Source organism: Ahaetulla prasina, chromosome 2, assembly GCF_028640845.1.
Source record: "Ahaetulla prasina isolate Xishuangbanna chromosome 2, ASM2864084v1, whole genome shotgun sequence".
Classification (NCBI taxonomy): Eukaryota; Metazoa; Chordata; class Lepidosauria; order Squamata; family Colubridae; genus Ahaetulla; species Ahaetulla prasina.
The window spans coordinates 25,843,107-25,870,357 of record NC_080540.1 but is presented as its reverse complement, the minus strand read 5'-3'; the positions used below and the strand labels follow the sequence as shown (position 1 = coordinate 25,870,357).

Here is a 27,251-nt window from a genome sequence, read left to right as displayed (position 1 = left end):
AGGTTCTGATGATCCCAGCTGAGTTGCCTGATCATCAGAGGCTTTTTTTTTTAATTTTTAAAAGGATTTTTTCGGCCGCAGAAAAAATGCTTTTAAAAGTAAAAAAAAAAAACCTCCGATGATTGCGCGGTCCGAACCGGGAGCATTTCACCCCTGCCCAGGTCCCACAAATGTTCATCATGTTTTAGCCTCTAGCCCCCAAACCGTCTTTGTTGCTTTTCTTTACACTCTTTCTAGAAGTCTCAACATCTTTTTTGTATTGTGGTGACCAAAAGTCGATGCAATATTACAAATGTGGTACTAACACTTTATGTGATCTTGATCAGTGGTGGGATTCAGCCGGTTTGTTTTCATGAGAACCGGTAGCTACTTTTTTTGTCTAGTTCGATGAACTGACTGAATTGCCCAGCCTGGCCTTGCCCCTTCCCTCCCAGTCACTCCTCCCCTCCCCTCCCCTTTCATTTTGACATCTTGGCACTCCTCTAACTGCCCCCCCCCAGCCCCCTCCAAGCAAGTGACATCCAAGCAGGCAAAATACCAAGGCAGCTCTGACAAGGCACCTGGAGGGAGGGGCTGGAATTACTAAACAGACAGCCAGCTCAGTGCCTGAAGAACCTCATCTATCACTGGGAGTCCAGGCGCCTTAGTGGATGGCAAGGGAGGCCTCAGCCAAGCTTCTCAGCAGACAAGGGCTTTGCAGGGAGGTGATCTAGCGCCCTGGCTGGTTCTGCCCTAAGGAGCCCAGAGGCGTCATTGGGGCTCCTGTGAAGAGGAGATGAGGCCCAGTTCCTGTGGAGTGCCATGATCCATGAGCTGCTGCTGGTGCTGCGCAGCTACCTGGGTGGCCTCTTCGTGGACAGTGGCCTGCAAGTGGGCGCAGCGGCGGGCTGCCCTCCTTCCTTCCTTCCTTAAATAGAAGACAAATTCTAAATAGAAGACAAATTCTAAATTATACATCAACAAACAGCAGAATCCGATCATCCAATTTGCTAGGCTGGCCTGAGTGTCAGGCTTTGGGAAGTGTGATGAGCAGAAGGAAGTTTGAATCTGGCAGCAAATAAGAAGCTGGTTAGACGAAATGTTAATACTCAAAATCGAGGTCAAACCAGAATTTTTCTTATTGGGTATGATGGATGACAAACAAGATAAAAGTGTTACTTATTTAATATTGCACAAACTAACCGCAGCAAGACTAACATTTGCCCAAAAGTGGAAGTGCAAAGATGTACCCTCAGAAGAAGACATAATAAATAAAATTTATAACTGCATGGTTATAATGGAGATGGATAGACTTACCCTAGAACTTAAAGATAAATGTGAATCAAGGCACTACGAGGTCTGGAATAAATTTTATGATTGGCTTGAGAGGAGAAAGAATGCCAGAAAGTAGGGATAAGGAGTGTCTGAAAATGTATATATCAATGTATATTGTATATTGTAATTATGAGGGTAGAATAGTTATATTAAATATGTATAGAGTTGTAATAATATATATATAGAGTTGTATAACATGGTATATACTTGATATAAATGGAATTAGGAGATATACATAAACTGAGAACATACGACATGGTAAATTAGATTTGACATAGATGTTAAAAACCAGAGACATGGAGCAAAGTCCACTGTTTTTGTTTTGTTTTTAAAATTCAATAAAAAAATTCAAAACAAAACGAAAGTGTGAATCTGGCCCCAGAAGTCTTTGGATCCTTGGAATTTATCGCACTTTCTGGATGCTAGTGCAGATGTATAGCACAATTATAGCTTTTCTTTTCAAGAGGGAAGAGCATGATCTTGCTTAAAGTGACCAGATTTCAGCCATGGCAAAGCGGGACACCATTGATGGGGGGCGGGGGGGCTGCGCATGCGCGCTGAGTCTTGCCACCTACCTGAAGGAGGAGGAGCGGCTGCTGCTTCTCAGCTCTTCCAGGCAGGCTCGGCTCTCCTCGGCTCTCCTCTCCACTCTTCTCTTCCTCTCGGGTGAAGTCAAGCGGCATCTCTCCTCCCTCTCGCGCCCCCTTCTCCGCCACTCCCCCTTCTCCGCCTCCTCCTCTTGTGTTGTCGCCTCCCATTTTCCGAATGGAAGTGAAACAAAAAAAAAAGTCGGGACTTTTTGGAATTGCAATGGGACGTGGGACAAATTATTAAAAAGCGGGACTGTCCCGCCAAAAGCAGGACGTCTGGTCACTATAATCTTGCTTCAAGTTTGATCATATACAGGTTGAGGAAGCTAATGCACCTCCCTTCCAGCTCAAGCTGAAAAGCTTGAATGTTACGAGGTGTCTGGAAATCTTTCAGTGTCATAAAGGCAGGAAATAAACAAAATGAACTGCCGTCTCTCAGAAATGGTGTAGGCAGGAGTGAAATCTGAGCCAGTTTACTACTGGTTTGCTGGCTGAGCACGCACGCTGGGCGCGCACATGCGCACTGCACACCACGCATCAAATGCAAGGTGCGCATGCGCACGCACAATGCATGCCAAATGGAGGCATGGGGTAAAAAAGATCCTGAGACTCTAGAAAGAGTGCAGAGAAGAGCAACAAAGATGATTAAGGGACTAGAGGCTAAAACATGAAGAACGGTTGCAGGAACTCAGTATGTCTAGTTTAATAAAAAGAAGGACTAGGGGAGACATGATAGCTGTGTTCCAATATCTCAGGGGTTGCCACAAAGAAGAGGCAGTCAAACTATTCTCCAAAGCACCTGAGGGTAGAACAAGAAGCAATGGGTGGAAACTAATCAAGGAGAGAAGCAACTTAGAACTAAGGAGAAATTTCCTGACAGTTAGAACAATCAATAAGTGGAATGACTTGCCTGCAGAAGTTGTGAATGCTCCAACACTGGGAATTTTTAAGAAAATGTTGGATAGCCATTTGTCTGAAATGGTGTAGGGTTTCCTGCCTCGGCAAAGGGTTGGACTAGAAGACCGCCAAGGTCCCTTCCAACTCTGATATTATTGTTATTATTATATTAAGTAGAACAGCGCAGGCGGAGGGGTGAGCAGCTGTGGTGTGTGATTTTTTTTTTACTTTTAAAAGCATTTTGTACAACCTATTCGGTTGTAAAAAATGCTTTTAAAAGTAAAAAAAAGGCTCTTGACGATCAGGCAGCTCAGCTGGGATCATCAGAGCCTTTTTAAAAGTTCTTAAAAGCATTTTTTAAAAAGAAGCAGCAAGCAGGTGACCAGGCATTGGGTGGGCATGAGCGGGGGGGGGGGCAGGGATTTTTGCTACCGATTCTCTGAACCAACCGCTGCCATTGCTACCAGATCAGCTATTCCGGTCCGAACTGGGAGCATTTTACCCCTGGGTGTAGGGTTTCCTGCTTGGGTGGGGGGGTTGGTCTAGATGACCTACAAGGTCCCTTCCAACTCTGTTAATCTGTTTCCCTCCCAATTTTCTGCTATCTGTCATCAGGCTTTCATTCTCTAATATAGCATTCATGTTTTTTCGTGATGTTTTTGACCCGCGGGGGGGGGGGAGGAGGAGGAAGGGTGTTGGGCTGGGCCCACAGGTGCCCGACATGAGTGATATTGAGTTGGCCATTCCCACCAAGTCACATGCCCACCCAGCCACACCTACCCAACTAGTCATTAGGCCAGAGAACCGGTTGTTAAATTATTTGAATCCCACCACTGACCTTGATACTATCCCTCTATTGATGCAGCCTAGGACTTTCATTTGCCTTTTTTGTCAACTGCCTTTCCCTCCTGTTTTCCTCATAAACTGGCCTTGGTTTCCAGGAAATGACAAACTGTCTTCCAGATTTTTCTTCCTCTGTCCTTGAATTTCCCTCCCCAGTATTCCCTTATTATCCTGATCCATGTTCATGGGGTACTTCTCTATAAACAAATAAATATGGTAGTCAAATATCTCTGTATTTCTTTCTTTTAATCGTGGATGCTGGCTAGGCGACTAGGTCCGTCCGTTGTGTCTGTGCCCACCGAGCTGGGCCTCCTGCCAGAAAGTGACTTGGATAGTGAGGGGAAAGGGCTGTCAGGACTTACCTCGGGAGTACCGGCTTCCCTGCCTCAGCTCCAGGAGCCAGAGGCAGGCCAGATGGAAGAGATAACGAGGCCTCCATCCCCTGACTCTTTCCCTCCCCCCAGGCCATGCCTTCAGACCCAGCTGATGGCAATCACGCTTGGCTGGACCCTAGGTTTCGTAGGCAGGAGAGGAGGGAACAACAGAAGCAGGGGTGGGGCAGGCCTAGGAAGTGCTGAGTCATGGAGCCACATCCCACAGGATATAAAGGCAGCGAGAACTGCTGTGCCTCTTCGTAGCAGGCAAATCAACTGATTAACTAAGAGCTGAAGTTTGTTCCTGGGTGACTCATCTGGCAGACATTCACTATTCTGCTGCCAGAGCTGATAGTGCCGGCTAATTAAGCCATCACTCGTATATTATATACAAAATCAACTTATTGCCCCCAACAATCTGGGTCCTCATTTTACCTACCTTATAAAGGATGGAAGGCTGAGTCAACCTTGAACCTGCAGTAATTGCAAGCAGCTGTTGTTAATAACAGACTGTCTTACCAGTCTGAGCCACAGAGGCCCCTCTTGAGTTCTGATGTCCTTTAAAAAGACACAATGTGCCTTGGCACCTATTGGCAGCAAGGCCAGGCAATCAGCTGTCTTCCATCACAAGATATTTTCTCTTCTAACTCAGAAAAATTTACACTGGATCAATCACTAATAATTCAGACCAGGGGTGAAATATTACCAGTTTGCTCTGGTTTGGGCAAACTGGTAGTGATAAAAACTACCGGTTCAAGTGAACCGGTAGTAAAAAAAAAGCTACCAGTTCGGGCAAACCGGTAGTTAACTACTAGTTCAGTTGAACCGGTAATTTAAAAAGCTACTGGTTCGGTTGAACCAGAAGTTAGCTATCGGTTCCTCTGAGCCGGTATTTCTGACGATCAGTTATGCCGCGGGGTTTATCCTGCTTCCTAGCGAAGCTAAATTATGCAGCACAGCTGATCCTCCCCCTTGCTGTTCTACTTACCTTCCAAAGCCTCCTTTTGGCACGTACTGTGCATGCGCGGCCAGTGAACCGGTAGCAAACCGGTTCAGATTTCACCACTGGTTCAGACTCACTTCTAAGTCAGAGATGGATGGGATACCTAAGGACTTATAGGGCTGAGCTCCAACCCAAAACCTGGATGCAAGCATTGCTTCATCATTAGGTGAATATTATTCGGGATGTAGGAAAGAAAAGCTTTTATTTTTCCCTTTGCAATTCAGAAACATTACCAAGATTCTTATTCTGCCCCACTGTGTGTTAAAAGAGCATTTAGAGAGAAAGGATAAAATTAGGAGACTGACATTTAAGTAGGGTAGGGTAGGGTAGAGGAGAGGAGGGGAGAGGAGAATAGAGGAGAATAGAGTAGAGTAGAGTAGAGTAGAGTAGAGTAGAGTAGAGTAGAGTAGAGTAGAGTAGAGTAGAGTAGAGTAGAGTAGAGTAGAGTAGAGTAGCGTAGGGTAGGGTAGGGTAGGGTAGAGTAGAGTAGAGTAGAATAACAGAGTTGGAAGTGAGTTTGGAGGCCTACAAGTCCAACCCCTTCCTTAGATAGGAAACCTTACACCATTTCAGATAAATTGTTATCCAATCTCATCTTAAGAACTTCCACTGTTGGAGCATTCACCATTCTGCAAATTGTTCCACTGTTTGATTGTTCTATCTGCCAGGAAATTTCTTCTTAGTTCTAGGTTGATTCTCTATCTAATCCTGGTTGTTTTGGTGACCATTTGTTCAGGGAAAATTCACAAAGCACCAGAAGCCCATGTCTGACTTTCCTCCACCTCTGCACCTGCTCCTGGAGGCCAGGTGCTGTATAATTGTGAAAATCATAGTTCCTTCTTTCCTTCAAATCCTAAGGGAGTTTTGTCCAACCATCATCCCTGGATCCCTGAACGTTGAGACCAGCCTGTTGCCACATCATCTTGAATCTTGCCTGATGCACAGGGAGCCAATGTGGCTAGGCAGAGATTGGGACAGGACACCGAGATGTAACATCATGGCTTGCTTGAGTGGTGGGTGCAGTCTAACTTTTTGGGAGAGAACTCCGTTTCCTGACATGCTACCAAGTTTTGCCATGAGAAGAAAACTGCTCCTCCTCCTCCTATTACTTCTGCTGCCCACCAGAACCAATGGGAGAAAATGCCCGCTCGACTTCACCGAGGATCGGGATACCGTGTACAACTATTACCGCCCAGGAGATCTCTTGCTTGGAGGGATTGTGCCTCTAAGAGCAGGTCAGCTTAGTCTAGCGACCTTTCAGGAGCCTCTCTTGAACCAGCCAACTTTGTAAGTCGGTTTCTAGAGCTGAATTTGTACTTCTTTGCATGGAAGAAACTTTCAAGGATATCTAATGTTCCTCTCCATCAGGAATAATCCTCAGTGAAATATTTTGTATTTTGTCTCTTTTGCTTCTGGAAAGAAGAATCTGAGACAAAATTATTAGTAATTGTAGTAGCAGTAGTAAGGAGAGACTTCGAATGGATCACCAAAGTTTGTTTGTTTATTTATTTATTTATTTAGTCATATCAGTATATATAGGCATTAACATGAAATGAAATATCTATATAATATATAAGCATATATGAGCATAAGTATGTAATAACTATATTAATTGGATATAATGAAAAGAAACAATAGGACAGGAACGGTAGGCACTTTTGTGCTCTTATGCACGCCCCTTACAGTCCTCTTAGGAATGGGGTAAGGTCAATAGCAGATAGTTGTTGGTTAAAGATTTTGGGATTTTGAGAAGAGACCACAGAGTCAGGTAGTGTGTTCCAAGTGTTAATGACTCTGTTACAGAAATCATATTTTCTACAATCAAGTTTGAAGCAGTTAACATTAAGTTTAAATCTATTGTTTGCTCTTGTATTGTTGCGATTGAAGCTGAAGTAGTTTTCAACAGGAAGGACATTGCAATAGATGTTTCTATGAGTTAAGCACAGGTCCTGTCGGAGGCGGCGGAGTTCTAAGTTTTCTAAACCCAGGATTTCAAGTCTGGTGGCATAAGGTATTTTGTTGTTTTCAGAGGAGTGGAGAACTCTTCTTGTAAAATATTTCTGGACACGTTCAATTGTGTTGATGTGAACGTGTTATTAATCTCACATCCTGCTCAACTGCAAGATCTGATAAAACACTGAATGAATATTTAGAATAGAATAACAGAGTTGGAATATACCTTCTAGGTCATCTAGGTTACCCAGCTCAAGCAGGAGACTGTATCATTTCTAGAAAAAGCTAGAAAATGGTATAGGGTCTTGGATTAGATGACCTACAAGATCCCTTCCAATTCTGTTATTCCGTTCTTTTATTCTGACAGATGGCTCTCCAGTCTTTTCTTGAAAGGTTTCAGTGATGAAGCTCCCACAACGTTTGAAGGCAACTTTTGTTTCATTGGTTGATTATTCTCAGTCTCAGAAAATGTCTCTTGATTTCTATATTAATCTCTTCTTGACCAGTTTCCATCCATTATTCCTTGCCTGGCCTTCAGGTGCTTTGGAAAATAGCTTGACAACCTCATCTCTGTGACAGCCCCTCAAATATTGAAATACTGCTATCATGTCTCCCCTGGTCCTTCTCTTCACTAGAATAGCCATGCCCAGTTCCTGTAACTGTTATTCTTATGTTTTAATCTCCAGTCCCCAAATCGTCTTTGTTGCTTTCCTTTGCACTTTTTTTAGAGTTTCAACATCTTTTTTATGGTGTGGTGACCAAAACTGGATGCAGTATTCTAGGTGTGGTCTTACTAAGGCTTTATAGAGTGATACAGACCTAAGTTTAACTCATAGAATCATCTATTGTAATGTCCTTCCTGTTAAAGACTACTTCAGCTTTAATTGCAATAATACAAGAGCAACCAATAGATTTAAACTTAATGTTAACCGCTTTAATCTAGATTGCAGAAAATATGACTTCTGTAACAGAATCATCAGTGCTTGGAATACTTTACCTGACTCTGTGGTCTCTTCCCATAATCCCAAAAGCTTTAACCAAAAACTTTCTACTATTGACTTCACCCCATTCCTAAGAGGACCATAAGGGGCGTGCATAAGAGCACAAACGTGCCTATCGTTCCTGTCCTATTGTTTTTCTTTTTCTTCTTCTTCTTCTTATATATATATATATATGCTTATTCCTCCTAATATTTACTCTTACATATGTTTATACACTATATAATCTTTTCTGTATGATACTTATATATATTGTTGTGACAAAATAAATAAATATAAATAAATAAATATTAGTACCTCAGATGATCGTGATTGAATCTCTCTATTAAGGCAATTTAAGGCAATTTCTATTAAGACTATTGCTTAACAAAGTGTAAGCCGCCCTGAGTCTTCGGAGAAGGGCGGGATATAAATGCAAATAAAAAAAATAAAATAAAATTTAGAATTGCATTAAAGGTGTGTTGTTTTGTGGCTTCATGCAGGAAAGGCTACCATTCATACTGGTTCCTTCTCTCCTTTCTTCTTGCCATTCATGAGATCAACCAGAATTCCCAGATTTTGCCCAATATATCCCTGGGTTATGACGTTTACGAGAACTATTATGAAGCAAGAATGACTGCTGACGCCCTGATGGACTTACTCTCCACCGGGCAAGCAAATGTTCCAAACTACCTTTGTGGAACAGAGAAGAGGCTTCTGGCTGTGATTGAAGGGGCCGAATCTGATATTTCCAATCAGATTTCTACCATGTCGAGCCTCTACAAAATGCCACAGGTCTGAATGGGGTTTGGGAAGAAAAGCCAACTCTTGATATGGCCTGCCTAGGAAAATGTCATGACCATCCAGGTGTCCTCACCAGGAAATTGTCTTGGTGCTTAGATTCGCCTGACCATCAAAGTATTAATAATAATAATAATAATAATAATAATAATAATAATAATAATAATAATAACAACAGAGTTGGAAGGGACCTCGGAGGTCTTCTAGTCCAACCCCCTGCCCAGGCAGGAAAACCCTACACCATCTCAGACAGATGGTTATCCAACATTTTCTTAAAAATTTCCAGTGTTGGAGCATTCACAACTTCTGCAGGCAAGTCGTTCCACTTATTGATTGTTCTAACTGTCAGGAAATTTCTCCTTAGTTCTAAGTTGCTTCTCTCCTTGATTAGTTTCCACTCATTGCTTCTTGTTCTACCCTCAGGTGCTTTGGAGAATAGCTTGACTCCCTCTTCTTTGTGGCAACCCCTGAGATATTGGAACACTGCTATCATGTCTCCCCTAGTCCTTCTTTTCATTAAACTAGACATACCGAGTTCCTGCAACCGTTCATCATATGTTTTAGCATCCAGTCCCCTAATCATCTTTGTTGCTCTTCTCTGCACTCTTTCTAGAGTCTCAGCATCTTTTTTACATCTTTTTTTTACATTTTTTACATATTAGGGCAAGGGAACGGAAGTTCTCCCCTGCCATTGGTTACCCTTCAAACATTCCTACACTTTTTTTTTAAATTTGAATTTGTATCCCGTCCTTCTCCGAAGACTCAGGGCGGCTTACATTGTGTTAAGCAATAGTCTCATCCATCTGTATATTATATACAAAGTCAACTTGTATTGCCCCCAACAATCTTACCTGCCTTATAAAGGATGGAAGGCTGAGTCAACCTTGGGCCTGGTGGGACTTGAACTTGCAGTAATTGCAAGCAGCTGTGTTAATAACAGACTGCATTAGTCTGTTGAGCCATATATACTGTTGAGTATATCTCTCTGTTTGTTTGTGTGTCTGTGTGTTGGTACACGTATAATTAATGATCTTTCATCAAAAGATCAAATTCTCCAAGTTTTGGCATCAAAATTTTTCCATTTTTTTTTTTTCATAAGATCAGTTACGGTTTTGTGTCTGAAACTCTGAATGACAAAACCCGGTTCCCGTTCATCTACCGGATGGTCCCCAAAGAAGATTACTTGTATTGGGGAATCGCCAAAATGCTCCAACGTTTTGGGTGGAATTGGGTCGGTCTCCTTGCCCCGGACACTAACAACGGCAAAAGATTCCTGCAGACTTTGAACCCCATATTAACCAGCAACACAATTTGCGTTGCCTTCTCAGTGAGCATCCCAACCTTGTCCTGGAAAATGAGTCTCCTACGCAATGAACCATTTGACTTGTGGAACCACGTCAGCGTTTTAATATATTATGGAGAAATTCGCTATTTCTACCACTTTATACGCTTTATTCAAATCTCTGTTCAAAGTCACATCAAGCCTCTCCTGGCGAAAGTTTGGATCACCACGGCAACGTGGGACCTCTTCATGAATTTATCTTATGACATTCTGTCTCCTCGGCATCTCCAGGGTTTCTTCTCTTTCTTAATCCATGTTGGAAAAAGACCACGATATGATGAAGCGTTTTTCATCCCTATGCAAAAGTTTGGCAGAAAGGCATTTAATTGTTCGTATTCCAAACACGTCTTTTCTGTGAAAGGAAGGATGAGGTGCCAGGAGAATGAAGATCTGGAGACCCTGCGGGAAGAGGTGGTAGAAAAAACTCTCTCTCTGGATGGCTACGGCATTTACAACCTCGCCTGGGCAGTCGCTCGGGCGTCACACGCTGCCTACTTATCCAGGTCCAAGCCGAAAGCGATGAAGGAAAGAGATCGGAGGCTGATCCTTCAGAAATGGCAGGTATTTGGTTTCCTTTGAAAATCCTGAAGGTGAGCTTTCAGGCTTCAAGTATATTTTAGATGTTGTGGTAAGTTTTAGATTTCCACCGTCTTCCGTTTTGTGAGGTTTCTGAGGCAGGGAAGCTCCCACTTCACCAACCTTTGTCGTGACTTCTGGACTCGAGTTGTACGGATGATGCCAACTCCTACTTGGAGAAGTTAGTTGTCCTTCTCTCGCGTTACTCTTTTCTTTGCCATTGTAGCTTCATCCTTTCCTGGGAGTTTCCCACTTCTACAATACTTGCATGAAGGGAGTTTTTCTGGATGAGAAAGGGGACCTTGCTGCCAAATTTGATATCGTGAACTGGATGCCCTTTCCTAATAAGTCCTTTGGGGCAGTGAAGTTTGGGAGGATAGATCGACCACGGGGGTCCAAAGATCTGGAATTCATCCTTGACCAGGAGGTCACAAACTGGTCCCGGAAGTTTAACCAGGTGAGCTGAGAGTCTTCATGTCATGCTTTCCAATCTCTCAACCCATTGGGTTATGTTTGGGAAGTGGGTGGAGCTGGGATGAAGGATTGCTTGGGATCACGGTTTCCGATGAAATTGCTAGGCTCCTTGGATCACTGAGTTGGACTCCAGGGTCAAGAGACCTACTGAGGTGTTGTGTCTGTGCCCCCCCCTGAGCTGGGCCCCCTGCCAGAAAGTGACTTGGAAAGTGAGGGGGAAGGGCCATCAGGACTTACCTCGGGAGCACCGGCTTCCCTGGCTCAGCTCCAGGAGCCAGAGGCAGGCCAGGTGGAGGAGATAACGAGGCCTCCGTCCCCTGACTCTTCCCCCCCAGGCCATGCCTCCAGACCCAGCTGATGGCAATCAGGCCTGGCTGGACCTAGGTTTCGTAGGCAGGAGAGGCGGGAACAACAGAAGCAGGTGCGGGGCAGGCCTAGGAAGTGCTGAGTCATGGAGCCACATCCCACGGGATATAAAAGCAGCGAGGGCTGCTATGCCTCTTCGTAGCAGGCAAATCAACTACTTGACTAGAGCTGAAGTATTGTTTGCTGACTCATCGGCATCAAGGGAGATAACAGAGACACTTGGCAGACGCTCGCTAGTTTGCTGCCAGAGCTGATAGTGCCAGCTAATTAAATCATTGCTCGGACTGAGGCGAGGGGGACAAAACATGAGGATTAACCAGATTCAGATGCTATTTGGTTCTTCTTCCTTATTTATGTTCTTAGAAGTTGTGATTGGATGATTGCTACTGTGTTTCCCTGAAAATAAGACCCTGTCTTATGTTTTTTTGAACCATGAAATAAGCGCTTGACCTTATTTCCATGCACTCAAAAGCCCGATTGGGCTTATTATCGTGGGATGTCTTATTTTGGGGAAACAGGGTATCCATGGCTTATGAAAGAAATTTCCTTTCCCTAGTTGGTTGACTTGCGGTCAAAACAATGATGATAATAATGTCATCCATTCAGTGCCACCCACCTTTTGGCAATTCTATGGGCCAGGTCTCTCCGCATCTCCTAATCTTGTACTATTTCTTTTGAGTTTTTCTATGCTTTGATGGTATCCAGTCACCATGTTCTTTGGCGGCCTGGTTTCCTTTTACTGCTAACTCTTCCAAACAGACTTTCTTTCTCTAGTTATTCTCCCAGGTGACATGGCCAAAATAAGCGAGACGCAGTTTTACGATTCTGCCTTTTAGTGACATGTTCGATGTTATGTGCTACAGTACTTGCTTGCTAATCCAAACAGTAAAATACTGTGTTTCCCCAAAAATAAGACCTCGCTGAAAATATTTAAACGTGTACGCAGCCGGTCCCCGCCATTTCTTCTGGTTAGAGATTGGAAGACAGAACTGGAAATCAGGTAAGTCGGCATCAAGAGCCCCGTTTCGTTCCATGTTCCCCAAAGTAATAAGTCCTCCTGAAAAATAAGGCCAAGCGCTTATTTTGGGGTTCCAAAAATAATATAAGACAGGGTCTTATTTTCAGGGAAACACGGTAGATTACGTGAGTCCAAGATCCAGGAATTAGAGGGGAGAACGCTACTGACAGTCAATCCTCGAAGGGACATGTATGTCAAGGTTCCAGAAAAACCTCCTCTGCATATAAAAAACCTCAGAAGCCATTGTCTTTCAGAGGTTTTTTTTTTTTTGCATTTATATCCCACCCTTCTCCGAAGACTCAGGGTGGCTTACACTATGTCAAGCCATAGTCTTCATCCATTTGTATATTATATACAAAGTCAACTTATTGCCCCCAACAATCTGGGTCCTCATTTTACCTACCTTATAAAGGATGGAAGGCTGAGTCAACCTTGGGCCTGGTGGGACTTGAACCTGCAGTAACTGCAAGCAGCTGCTGTTAATAACAGACTGCATTAGTCTGTTGAGCCACCAGAGTTCTTTACTAGCATAAGGAAACTGGCACACGATGAGTGAAATTCCAAAAATGAAACTTCCGGATTTTTTCCCCAGTTATACAAACCTCAAGAGTTCCACCCCCCTAACCCCTTTGCTGGTCACATGGTCCAACGTCCTTCCACTTTATTCGAAACCTCTTCTTGCCACTCCTTCTGCAGATGTGAACACCATCCGACCTTGACCGCTTGAAGAATGTTACCATACCCCTCAACCCCCCTTTCTTCCCCTCAGGGGAAAAATGTGACAGCGTCTGGAAACCTGAGGCCTAGTAGGGTTTCCAGGCGTGACAATATACTGAATTCACACTTCACGTGTCGTAACAAGGTTGATTGGGCCTAATGTATTGATATAATTATTGTAGTTTATGAACTAGTGTTTGGTTTTTTATTCCATGTTCCTTCAGACATTACTCTCATTGGGGAAGTTTTCAACTACTCTCTCTTCAGGCTTTGGAAATGTATTAACTACAGGAAAAAAATCTTGCCAACTATAAGGGGCATTATAATTATAAGGGGCGTGCATAAGAGCACAAAAGTGGCTACCGTTCCTGTCCAATTGTTCCCTTCATTATATCAAATTAATATAGCTGATGCATATTCTTTATTTATTTATTTATTTATTTATTTTATCACATTTATATACCGCCCTATCTCCCTAGGGACTCAGGGCGGTTCACAGGCAAGTAAAAAAGTACATATAAATACAAACTAAAATACAATTAAAAAACTTATTCTACATAGCCGAATTATTAAAAAGCAGCATAAATAATAAAACCCATTAAAAACCAGTATAAATTTTAAATCTAATCCAGTCCTGCGCAGATGAATAAGTGTGTTTTAAGCTCGCGACGGAAGGTTCGGAGGTCCGGAAGTTGACGAAGTCCTGGGGGGAGTTCGTTCCAGAGGGTGGGAGCCCCCACAGAGAAGGCCCTTCCCCTGGGTGTCGCCAGACGGCATTGCTTAGCTGACAGCACCCTGAGGAGTCCCTCTCTGTGAGAGCGCACGGGTCGGTGAGAGGTATTCGGTAGCAGTAGGCGGTCCCGTAAGTAACCCGGCCCTATGCCATGGAGCGCTTTGAAGATAGTTACCAAAACCTTGAAGCGCACCCGGAAGGCCACAGGTAGCCAGTGCAGTCTGCGCAGGATAGGTGTCACACGGGAGCCACGAGGGGCTCCCTCTATCACCCGCGCAGCCGCATTCTGAACCAACTGAAGCCTCCGGATGCCCCTCAAGGGGAGCCCCATGTAGAGAGCATTACTTATATATATATATATTTTTTCTTCATGATATGTTTTTTTTTACTTATGACAATGTTTGTGTATACTGTTGTGACAAAATGAAATAAAAAAAAACTGTGGTTAATTTAATTGCCATGTTTAAAGAATTCCTGGTTTCATGTAATGAGCTAATCCAGTCATAGCTGTAGCTCCTGAAAGTTGTGTCATTAATAACTTCCTGAGTCTATTTTGTATCTCCTTTCAGAAATCCTCACTGCTTCTCCCAGAGTGCTGAGCAACCATCCCCCCCCATCAGGCATTGGGTTCATAACTTTATTTATTCCCACCCAGCTGTGCCCCTTTCTTATCCATTGAACCCCAGAGCCAGAAGTGGGCTTGAGAGGTCATCTATCCCAACCTCGTTGTCGAGTCCAGCTCCGGCTCGACACATGACGCTACAGGGATCTGGATCATGGGAGCAGCCCCTAAACAAAGATCCAAAGGGATGACATATCAAGGACTTGTTTGAGGGCTGCGGGATCTGCGTTCGGCAAGCATGAGAAAGGAATCTGCACACTGGCCGCTGGGATAGAGGGAGACGAGGGCTGGGCGTTAGGAAGAGCTGCTTGAGTTCCAGGATTTAGCAGATGACGTGGCAGCTGAGGCTGTCAGACGAGGAGGGAGAGAACGGCCGGGCGTCCAGTCAATGGAGCAGTTCAGCCATGGGGCGGGGCATGAGCAGCACGGGATGTTTAAAAGGGGCTGAGAGGCAGAAGCTCTCAGCGCTGACTTTATACAGAGAGACCTCGACTAATACTGAGACCCAGTTTGTAGCAGACCCAATAAACGAAGTCACTATCAGAAAGAAAACCAAGTTGGCTTGTTTCGTCTCACGGCGTCTGACACAACTGTGGCTGAGCTAGCCGAGACTTGTCCTCAGTGTAGAATTCAGAAGTGGTATTCACTTATTTTCCCTACTGGTTCTCAAATGTGAGTGTGCGCATGTACTGTGCTCGTACGTACAGCTTGCACACATGCGTGTGACTTCAAAATGTGCCTAAATAGGACAGCATAGCGCTGGAAGGGTGGGCAGGCCCACCCGCGATTTCCACTATCAGTTCGGGCAAACCGGTCCGAACCAGCTGAATACCACCTCTGCTTGGAAGGATGGAAGGCTGAGTCAACACTGGTCAGGATCGAACTGCTGGCAGTGGGCAGAGTCAGCCTGCAATACTCCATTCTAACCACTGCACCACAATTTGGAAAAGAGCCTATCTTTTCCAAATCGCTGGAAAAAGCTCCCACCCCTGACAAATGCACATTGTTCCTTCCCAAAAAGGGAGAAGTAAGAAAAGATTTATGTCTCATGACTATGGAATTATTTAATCTTCTGTGGTTGATGTTCCTTTTCTTTGGGTCAGTCTCTGCCTCGCTCCAGGTGTACCGAAAGTTGTCGTCCTGGCCAAGCCAAAGTGGTCCTGGAAGGAAGGCCTCTTTGCTGCTACGGGTGTGCTATGTGTGCAAAAGGCACCATCTCCACACAGGAAGGTAAGGAGCACGAAGGGCTGTGAAGAATGGGGTGGAGAGTCACTGAAGCATTTCCATTCGGAGATGTTTGGAAGCAAGCTTGCCAACCATCTGCAAGTGGTTTTTAGAGAGGAACAAAGATGATCATTATTATTATTTTTATTATTATTATTTATTAGATTTCTATACCGCCCTTCTCCCGAAGGACTCAGGGCGGTGTACAGCCAAAATAAAAACAAACAATACAATATACAATTAAAACAAGAATTAAAAAACTTATTACACAATTGGCCTAGGACTTTAAAAACATTTAAAATTCTAAAAACCCATTAAAATTCATAATATAAATTTAAAAACCAACAAAATTTAAGCTAGCCCCGCGCGAATAAATAAATGTGTTTTCAGTTCGCGGCGGAAGGTCCGAAGGTCAGATATTTGGCGCAAACCAGGGGGAAGTTCGTTCCAGAGGGTAGGAGCCCCCACAGAGAAGGATCTTCCCCTGGGGGCCGCCAGCCAACATTGTTTGGCGGACGGCACCCTGAGGAGCCCCTCTCTGTGTGAGCGTACGGGTCGGTGGACGGTCATGACGGTCATGACGGAGATACGAATGAAGACTAAAGGAACTAAAGCATTTTTTAAAGAACACACATTTGATATCTGGAAATAACTCAGAGAGACGTTTTCCCTATAAACTGAACTAGAAGAAGGTGGAGGAATTAGATTTTTAAGATTCAGTTATTAGTGCCAATCTTAATAAAAAGGTTTTTTTAAAATTGTTTTAATGTGATACACAATCTGACAAACACAACATATAACCAGGGGTGAAATGTAAAATTTTTTACTACCGGTTCTGTGGGCATGGCTTGCTGGGGATGGTAGTAATGTGACCGGTGGGCGTGGCCTTTTTTTTTTTTCTTTTAAAAGCATTTTTTCTGCAACCTCTTTGGCCGAAGAGGTTGTAAAAAAATGCTTTTAAAAGGCTCCGACGATCCCAGCTGAGTTGCCTGATCGTCAGAGGCTTTTGTTTTCTTTTAAAAGCATTTTGTTTTGCCTTTAAAAGAAAAGAAAAGCCTCTCACGATCAGGCAGTTCAGCTGGGATCGTCAGAGGAGCCTTTTAAAAGCATTTTTTCTACAACCTCTTCCGCCTGAAGAGGTTTTAAAAGCCTCTGACAATCCCAGCTGAGTCGCGCAATCATCAGAGGCTTTTTTTAAACTTTTAAAAGCATTTTTTCGACCGAAGAAAACAACGCTTTTAAAAGTAAAAAAACACAACAACGCATGGCTCAGCTGGGCATAGGGGGGCAGGGATTTTTGCTACCGGTTTTCCGAACCACCCTGTCGCCATCGCTACTGGATTGGGCGATCCGGTCCAAACCAGGAGCATTTCACCCCTGCATATAACATAAATATTTCCTATTTCTAAACAGTGTTTCTTAGTGGTCTTCTTTCGCTTTTATAACTTTCCCCACAAATCATCTTTATTATTTTATTTTCTTTCTTATCCCCTTTTCTTTATTTACATTAAATTATCTAATACTAATAGCTTTACTTTACTAAAAGTGTTTTCCGTCTTTCTGTGGAGTTAATTTCCACGTTTGATCTACAAGGTGCGGCCAGTGGTGGGATTCAAAATTTTTTTACTATCGGTTCTATGGGCGTGGCTTGGTGGGTGTGGTATGGCATGGCTTGGTGGCCATGGCAGGGGAAGGATACTGTAAAATCTCCATTCCCACCCCACTCCAGGGGAAGGATACTGCAAAATCCCCATTTCCTCCTGATCAGCTGGGACTCGGGAGGCAGAGAATAGATGGGGGCGGGGCCAGTCAGAGGTAATTTTTACCGGTTCTCTGAACTACTCAAAATTTCCACTACTGGTTCTCCAGAACTGGCCAGAACCTGCTGAATACCACCTCTGGGTGGGGCTAAGAGGAAGGGCACAGCTGGGAAGTCACACGGGATTGGTCAGCAGAAGAAACCTACCAGCTCTGAGTTACCAACAATTGGATTATTGCAAGATGGAAACCAAGGATTAGTTTCCTTATCTCTTTGCTGCTGTTAAGTAGGAGTCTAGATTTCTGTATCCCACATCTGATAGAATGGAATGGAATACTTTATTAGGGCAAGTGTGATTAGACACACAAAGGATTTCTCTCCTCATGTGCCTAATCCACTAGTCAGCCTAGTTTGGTAGTTTCCAAAGTAAGATAAATAATAATGTACTTATTATTTGACTGTGGCAGCGAATAAAATTAAAATTAAAATCAGGTGAAAACAGAAGTTGTGGGTGTTCCATCACTGGAGGTTTTAAAGAAGAGATTGGACAACCATTTCTCTGGAATGGTATAGAGTAAGGTGACCAGATGTCCCGCTCTTGGTGGGACAGTCCCGCTTTTTAATAATTTGTCCCGTGTCCCGCGGCATTTCAAAAAAGTCCCTATTTTTTTTAAAAAAAATTTTTTAAAAGTCCCACCTTCAGACGCAGACTCCATTCACTCCCATTCTGAAAACGCAAGAGGAGGAGGAGGAGGCGGAGGCGGGGGAGTGGGTGTTACAGACATCAAGCGGCGTCTTTCCTCCACCCGCTCTTGCGAGAGGGGCAGAGGAGAGATGCCGCTTGACTTCGCTCGTTGGAGGCTGCCTGGAAGAGCCGAGAAGGTGCCTGGAAGAGCCGAGAGGAGAGCCGAGCCTGCCTGGAAGTGTCGTGTCCCACTCCTCCGCTGACGGCCGGGTCAGGGAAATCCGAATCAGGCTTGCCTCTGCAGCTCTGCCCAAAGCCCTAGCAAAGTCCTCAGAGCAGGCAGGAGACCAGTAAGTGACTTCAGCAAGATAAGTTCGACTTTGCCTGACTCAGAGACTGCCAGAAAGCAGATCCTTTATATAGGCCATGGGGTGTGGCTCCATGACTCAGCACTTATCCAGGCCTGCCCCTCCCTTCCTTCTGTTGCCTCTGCCTATCAAGTCTTCTGATGCGAGGGTCACTCCAATCAGCAGCTGTTGGAAATAAACTTTCCTCAGGCTCACATGCTGTGGAGGAGGGGGAGGGGTCTAGCTGCTCCGTTTGCCTGGGCATGGAGCCAGGGCTGGGGCCGGGGGATGCTCCCTCCTCTGCAGCCTGCTTGGGCATGGAGCCAGGGCTGGGACCGGGAGGCATACATTCCTCCGTGTTCGGGAGCAGATAAGAAGGCCCCGGCTGCTGTGAGAGCAGGCAAGACACAACAGGAAGAGCCAAGAAGCAGTGCAGCAGCCGCTTCTCCTCCTTCAGTCAGGTGGTGAGACCCAGCGTGCATGTGCAGCCCCCCCATCATCAATGGTATCCCGCTTTGCCATCACTGAAATCTGGTCACTTTAGTATAGAGTCTCCTGCCTGAGCAGCGGGTTGGACTAGAAGACCTCTAAAATTCCTTCAAACAAGTTGGTTTGAAGATGCAAAGCAGTGCATAGGACACCTGTTTTGTCTCCCAATGTAATGTTGTGGACTATGATGGGTGTGAGAACTGGAAGTTGAGACTTAAACAGGGCAGGGTCTCTTCTCTTTTCTTCCACCCCTCTCCTCCGGCGGCAAATAAATTTAATAAATAATAATAGTTCCAGTAGCACATCGGCCAATCACTGAGAAATGAATACAGATGTAAACAATGGAGTTCTCATTGACCTGCATCTGGATTCATATATTTGGAATTAACCTGTCTGGTGACATAGCTCCTAGGAGTCTCATCCCTTCACTAGGACCATCCTGTCTACTCCAACCAATCTTTTCTACTCCTGGCTTCACCAGAGCCATCCTTTTTGTTGACGCTGGTTGTTTTCCTTCCTCTTTTCTACTAAGGCGTTTTCAACCAAATGTCTCCTTTAACAGATCAGCATTTTGAGGAACAATATCTTAAGCCAGAGGTGGAATTCACTTGCCTTCCCTACCGGTTTGCAATTGCAAGCACACGGCCTCCAAAACATGGCAAAATAGGACTGCATTACATCCAGGCGGGTGGGCTGAGCCTGCTGCAGTCGCCGCTACCAGTTCGCTCAACCTGGATAGAACTGGCTGAAACCCATCACTGATCTTAACGATAACTTATTATATGCCTATTCAAAAAGAGTGTTTTATTGTGTTTGTATAAAATGAATATTTGAGGTCTTGCCTGTCTTCTACCCAGATGCAGAGAAGTGCACAAGATGTCCAGAAGATCAACATCCAAATAAAGAGCAAACCGAATGCATCCCCAAGAAAGTAACTTTCTTGTCTTACAAAGAAGACATGGGGATAATCCTGGCTTCCTTTAGCCTCATCTTGTCTTTGGTCACAGCATTCATCTTAGCAATCTTCATCAAATTCTTAGAAACTCCCATAGTCAAGGCCAACAACCGGGACCTCTCCTACATCCTCCTGGTCTCTCTTCTATTGTCCTTCTTGACTTCCCTCCTCTTCATTGGTCGTCCAAGGGCAGCTACCTGCCTTCTCAGACAAACATCCTTCAGCATCATCTTCTCTATTGCAGTGTCTTCCATCTTAGCCAAAACGATTACAGTGGTGTTGGCTTTCCTGGCCACAAGACCTGGGAATGCTGTGAGGAGATGGCTGGGAAAGACTCTGGCCAATTGTATTGTCCTTTCCGGTTCTAGTCTCCAAGCGATCATCTGTAGCATCTGGCTGGGAGTTTCTTCCCCATTCCCTGAGGCTGACATGCACTCCCAGCCAGAAGAGATTGTCCTGAAGTGCAACGAAGGCTCTGTCACCATGTTTTATGGTGCCCTCTCATACATGGGCTTCTTGGCTGCCATCTGCTTCACAGTGGCTTTCCTGGCCAGGAACCTCCCTGGGGCCTTCAATGAAGCCAAGCTGATCACCTTCAGCATGCTGGTCTTCTGCAGTGTTTGGGTGTCTTTCGTGCCCACCTATCTCAGCACCAAAGGAAAGTACATGGTGGCCGTGCAGGTCTTCTCCATCCTGGCCTCCAGTGCTGGACTGGTGGGCTGCATGTTCATTCCCAAATGCTACATCGTTTTGATACGACCGGACCTGAACACAAAGGAACAGCTAACAGCAAAAAGTAGAGATGGTTTGAGCGTGAATGCAAAGTAATCCTACTTAATTGTCATAACCCTCTAAGATGCTGCTACATCATAGCTTGGATTCAATGTCAGGGGAACTTAGTGTACGTATTTGAAGACCTCCATACCTTCTACAACTGTTGAAGATGTTGAAGATGCTGAAAGATGCCTAGAATCTTAGGGAGAAAAGCAAGAGCTGCATTTCCTGATTGTCCTCCAAATGACTGATCCAAAAATGATCTATAGAAGACAACACAGAAATGTTAAACACTTCTTGAAACATTAAAATACTCTGGCAAAGTAATTTGATTGGGATATGTTTCTGGTTAATTAGATGTCTCAAAGAATTTTTTTAAAAAAAATAGATATTTAATATTTGTATGTGTTGGGATTTTAGTTTAGTAGTTAAAGATGTGAAGACATGAAGGACCAAGTTGGGGACAGGTTATTATGGAGCTCCAGTATTACTTCTAGATATTAGCTCACTTTTGTTTACCTTGAGCTTGATTGCTCCTTTCCTGATCTGTCCCCCTCCGCAGTCCGGGAGACACGAGAGATGACTAAATTAGCCGGCAACTATCAGCTCTGGCAGCAAACTAGCGAGCTTCTGCCAAGTGTCTCTGTTATCTCTCTGATGCCGATGAGTCAGCCAGGAAACCAGGAACAAATAGGACTTCAGCTCTAATTCTCCCTCTAAGCAGTTGATTTGCTTCCCACGAAGTGGTATAGCAGCCCTTGCTGCTTTTATATCCTGTGGGATGGTGGCTCCATGACTCAGCACTTCCTAGGCCTGGCCCACCCCTGCTTCTGTTGTTCCCGACTCTCCTGCCTATGAAACCTAGGGTCCAGCCAGGCCTGATTGCCATCAGCCGGGTTTGGAGGTGTGGCCTGGGGGGGTGGAAGAGTCAGGGGATGGAGGTCTCATTATCTCCTCCACCTGGCCTGCCTCTGGTTCCTGGAGCTGAGCCAGGGAAGCCGGTGCTCCAGAGGTAAGTCCTGATGGCCCTTCCCCCTCACTTTCTGAGTCACTTTCTGGCAGGGGCCCTGGCTCGGGGGGCACAGAAACATCATTTCCCTTCTATCCCCTGAAGTTTGGGTCTTCCTCTAATTTCATGTGCTTCCTGTCTTGTTGTTCTATAGTCCTTTTACACTGACTTTTTAAAGATTAGAACAGAACAGAACAGAACAGAACAGAACAGAATAGAATAGAAATGGACCTTGAAGGTCTTCTAGTCCAGCCCTCTACTCAAGCAGGAGAACCTATACTATTTCAGACAAGTGGCTGTCTAGTCTCTTCTTGAGAACCTCCAGTGATAAAGTTCCCATGATTTCTGAAGGCAAGCTGTTCCACTAGTTAATGGTTCTGTTAGGAAGTTTCTCCTTAATTCCAGGTTGCTTCTCTCTTTGGTTAGTTTCCAACCATTATTTCTTGTCCTGTCTTCTGGTGCTTTGAATTTGACACCCTCTTCTTTGTGGCAGCCCCTCAAATACTGGAATACTGCTATCATGTCACCCCCTAATTCTTCTTTTCTTTAGACTAGCCAAACCCCAAATCTGCAGCCGTTCTTCATATGGTTTAGTCTCCAGGTATTTGATCATCTTAGTTGCTCTTCTCTGAACCTTTTTCAAAGGACTCACTGGAGAAGAGTCTAATGCTGGGAAAGACTGAGGGCAAAAGAAGAAGGGGACAACAGAGAACGAAGTGGCTGGATGGAGTCACTGAAGCAGTAGGCATGAGTTTAAATGGACTCCAGAGGATGGTAGAGGACCGGAAGGCCTGGAGAAACGTTGTCCATGGGGTTGCGATGGTTCGGACACAACTTCACAACTAACAACAACATCTTTTTTGTATGGTGACCAAAATTGGCTGCAGTATTCTAGGTGTGGTCATACTAGGATTTTGTAAAGTGGTACTAATACTTCATGTGATCTTGATTCTATGCCTCTGTTTATACAACCCAGGATTGTATTAGCTTTTTTGGCTGCTGCTCCACACTGCTGGCTCATATTCAATTGATCGTCAACTAGGACTCCCTCACACAGTTGCTGTTTCTGAGCCAGGTCTCGCCTAATCTGTACTTATACTTTTGGTTTTTCCTGCCTAAATGTAAAACTTTGGTTTTCTCATCCTCAACCTCCTTGATGATCCACAGACAGGAATGGGACTATCCTGTGTACAATATAGTTTACAGCAGTGGTCTCCAATTTTTCCAGCTTGGTGGACCACACACACACCACTTCCATGGCCCAGTTCCCTGGATCAACACTGAGCTGCAGACCGGTGGGGGGGGGGGTTGGAGACCCCTGGTTTACAGTACAGAGATGTTGTCTACCACCCAATGTCATGTAATTTGGGCAATATAAGACTATTTTCAATTAAAATCAAACAAAGTGTTTCGGCCCTGTATATTGTTTTAATGTCAGGAAATTTCAGATCTGGGCGGGAAGTTTAAGGAAATTTATCTATTTATTTAAAACATGTATCTTTCAGACAACTTTAGGTGACTCCCAATAACATTTTTTGTTGTTGTTTACATTTATACCCCGCCCTTCTCCGAAGACTCAGGGCGGCTTACAGTGTATAAGGCAATAGTCTCATTCTATTTGTATATTTTTACAAAGCCAACTTATTGCCCCCCCAACAATCTGGGTCCTCATTTTACCTACCTTATAAAGGATGGAAGGCTGAGTCAACCTTGGGCCGGGCTTGAACCTGCAGTAATTGCAGGCTTTGTGTTCTTAATAACAGGCTTTACCAGCCTGCGCTATTCACCGGCCCTTAAAACATCATTTTAAAACCTGTAAAACACATTGAATTAAAACGTTACAAACAGAGGTGGGTTTCAGCAGGTTCTGACCAGTTCTGGAGAACCGGTAGCGGAAATTTTGAGAAGTTCGGAGAACCGGTAGTAAAAATTTTGACTGGCCCCGCCCCCCATCTATTCTCTGCCTCCTGAGTCCCAGCTGATCGGGAGGAAATGGGGATTTTGCAGTAACCTTCCCTGGAGTCGGGTGGGAATGGAGATTTTACAGTATCCTTCCCATGCCACGCCCACCAAGCCATGCCACGCCCACCAAGCTACACCCACAGAACTGGTAATAAAAATTTTTGAAACCCACCACTGGTTACAAACAATAAAAAAAAATCTGGCACTGTCCACGCAAGCACATCATTGTATAATCTCCCAATGCGTTGTCTTTCAGGCTTTATGAAAGGTTCAAAAAGGTGAAGGCCTGCTGAACCTCAGAAAGCAAGATATTCCATAGGGCAAGGGCTGTCATAGAAAAGACACTTTCTAGATCAGAGGTGTCAAACTCAATTACATTGAGGGCTGCGTCAGGGCTGTGGTTGATTTTGTGGGGCTGGGCGGGCGTGGCTGACTGGGTGGGTGGGTGTGGTCGACTGGGTGGGCGTGGCCAGCTTGATGCCACTCATTGGGCATTGGCTGACTGGGTGGGCGTGGCCAGCTTCACACCACTCCCCAAACTGCTGGCATATTTCCTTGTCACATTGGGTAAACCAGGCCAATGCCATGCTGGCCTGATGTTTCCTCTTCTCATTGGGTAGACGGGCCGAAGCCACGCTGGCTCAATGTTTCCTCTTCGCATGGAGTAGACCAGGCCGAAGCCACCCTGGCCCAATGTTTCCTCTTCTCATTGGGTAGACGGGGCCGAAGCCACCCTGGCCCAATGTTTCCTCTTCTCATTGGGTAGACCAGGCCGAAGCCACCCTGGCCCAATGTTTCCTCTTCTCATTGGGTAGACCGGGCCGAAGCCACCCTGGCCCAATGTTTCCTCTTCTCATTGGGTAGACCAGACTAAAGCCACTCTGGCCCAATGTTTCCTCTTCTCATTGGGTAGACCGGGCCGAAGCCACTCTGGCCCAATGTTTCCTCTTCGCATTGGGTAGACCAGGCCGAAGCCACCCTGGCCCAATGTTTCCTCTTCACATTGGGTAGACCGGGCCGAAGCCACCTGGCCCAATGTTTCCTCTTCTCATTGGGTAGAGCAGACTAAAGCCACTCTGGCCCAATTTTTCCTCTTCTCATTCGGTAGACCGGGCCGAAGCCACCCTGGCCCAATGTTTCCTCTTCTCATTGGGTAGAGCAGACTAAAGCCACTCTGGCCCAATGTTTCCTCTTCTCATTCAGTAGACCGGGCCGAAGCAACTCTGGCCCAATGTTTCCTCTTCTCATTGGGTAGACCGGGCCGAAGCCACCCTGGCCCAAGATTTCCTCTTTGCATTGGGTAGACCGGGCCGAAGTCACTCTGGCCCAAGGTTTCCTCTTCGCATTGGGTAGACCAGACCAAAGCCACTCTGGCCCAATGTTTCCTCTTCTCATTGGGTAGACCGGGCCGAAGCCACCCTGGCTGAAGGTTTCCTCTTCGCATTGGGTAGACAGGGCCAAAGTGATGTGGGCCGGCCCCTTACATTTTCCAGGATGGCCCCTCAGGCTGGATCCGACCACATTGCCCTGCGGGCCTTGTGTTTGACACCCCTGCATTAGATGACAATATTGGAGAGAGGAAATCAGGAACATGCCTACGCTATCTCCCCTTAAAGAACATTGGGAAATTATAAGTATTTCAGAATACAACAGTGTTCACAGTTCTGGGCACCATCTGGGTTGCTTGTATTACATTGCTTTTTTTTTTTTAATTTGAATTTATATCCCACCCTTCTCCGAAGACTCAGGGCGGCTTACATTGTGTAAGGCAATAGTCTCATCCATTTGTATATTATATACAAAGTCAAATTTTATTGCCCCCAACAATCTGGGTCCTCATTTTACCTACCTTATAAAGGATGGAAGGCTGAGTCAACCTTGGACCTGGTGGGACTCAAGCCTGCGGTAATTGTAATTGCAGGCAGCTGTGTGTTAATAACAGACTGCATTAGCCTATTGAGCCACTTCCCAGCTTCTGTGTGCCGGAAATCTTTGAAGAGTTGGCTTTCCCCAAAAGGATAAGCCAGGAGCCCGGAAGATCTATAGGGTAGTCCTGTTTGTGGGAAGCAATGCGGTGTAGCTTTCCTTGTTAGCATCATGGTTTGTAGTTCGGTAGTTTTTTTTTTCATAAAAAAGTTTTATTTTTACAATCATGTCAAACAACTCATCCAATGTACAGTTATATACAATTAGTCGGGCTTGCCCAGTCACCAGCCCCCCTTTTTAACACTCTTCCCTCTTCTACCTTCTTTTACTTTCCTAACCTTCCTCTCCTTCTCTTATCTACATCCTCTCCTCCCTCCACCCTCCACCTTCCTTCTCCCTCTTCTACCCCTCTTCCTTCCTCTTCTCCTCTTTCCTACCTCCTATTTTCTCTTTTCTCCCTCCCCACCGTTCTAAAATGGTAACTGGGCAGACCCGACCCTACATTAATTATATTTATACATCTTCAATAATCCCTGTACATTAACCATCACTCCATCTCTTGCCTCATCCCCAATTCCCTCCCCTTACCCCCACCCCACCCCAATTTCCCAGAACAAAATGCAAGGTATCAAAACTAACAATCATAATCTAAAATAATTCCTAAATTATAATCTCTAGTCACTCCACACTTAATCACACTCTCAATTCCCCTCTTGATTCATCACTGGCATTAATCTATTAGCAAGTATCTTGGTAAATATCTTGTAATCAGTTTTTAAAAGTGATATAGGCCTATACTTCTCTGCTTTAATACCATCTCGATCTTCCTTCGGTATTAACGAAATAAAGGCTGTCCTCCATGAAGGGGGAACATCTCCTCCCATTTGAATTTTATTAAATAACTCTTTAAGTGGTTCAACCATCTCATTTTGTAAATTTTTATAATAAACAGCTGTTAAACCATCTGTACCTGGTGCTTTACCGATTTTAAGTTGCTTAATTGCTAACAAAATTTCCTCTGAAGTAATTAATTGATTCAGTTCTTCTCTTTGATTTTCTGTAAGCTCACAAATATTTTGTTGTTGTAAATATCTTTCTATCTCTGTATCATCAATCATATCCCTAGTATATAACTTACTATAATACTCTAAAAATGCTTTTTTAATCAAGTTCTTTTGATAAACTTCCTTACCCCTATATTCTATTTTATCAATCGTTCATGATTTCTGTTTTTTCCTTATTAAATAGGCAAGCCATCTTCCTGGCTTATTGGCATTATTAAATGTATTATGTTTTACATATTGTAAATTAATTGCTACTTGATCTGCCATTAAACTGACCTCTTAATATATTTATTGATTCTTTTATTTTACTATTTCCTGGGCTATTTATCAATAATTGTTCTTTCTTTTTAATTTCCTCTTCCAATTCCTTTTTTCTTTTTCTGCAATTTATTTTTGTATTTAATATTCATTTGTATAAGATTTCCTCTCATATAAGCCTTGCTAGCGTCCCAAATCA

At 44.5% G+C, this 27,251-nt stretch overlaps 1 protein-coding gene across 1 annotated transcript; it reads left to right on the top strand.

Annotated features, from left to right (window-relative positions):
• Window positions 1-801: 801 nt before the first annotated feature.
• On the top strand, window positions 802-20,887 carry LOC131190437 (vomeronasal type-2 receptor 26-like). The gene is made up of 6 exons (XM_058167760.1): window positions 802-870; window positions 8,510-8,746; window positions 9,852-10,655; window positions 10,897-11,127; window positions 15,704-15,830; window positions 19,962-20,887. Exons 1-6 carry the CDS (start codon window positions 802-804, stop codon window positions 20,885-20,887), a joined length of 2,394 nt encoding a protein of 797 aa, XP_058023743.1.
• The last annotated feature ends 6,364 nt before the right edge of the window (window positions 20,888-27,251 follow it).

Coding starts and splice junctions, on each gene's coding strand:
- LOC131190437 (XM_058167760.1), top strand. CDS start 802: ATGATCCATGAGCTGCTGCTGGTGCTGCGCAGCTACCTGGGTGGCCTC. Junction 871..8,509: donor TCGTGGACAGTGGCCTGCAA/GTGGGCGCAGCG, acceptor GCCATTCATGAG/ATCAACCAGAATTCCCAGAT. Junction 10,656..10,896: donor TGATCCTTCAGAAATGGCAG/GTATTTGGTTTC, acceptor TTGCCATTGTAG/CTTCATCCTTTCCTGGGAGT.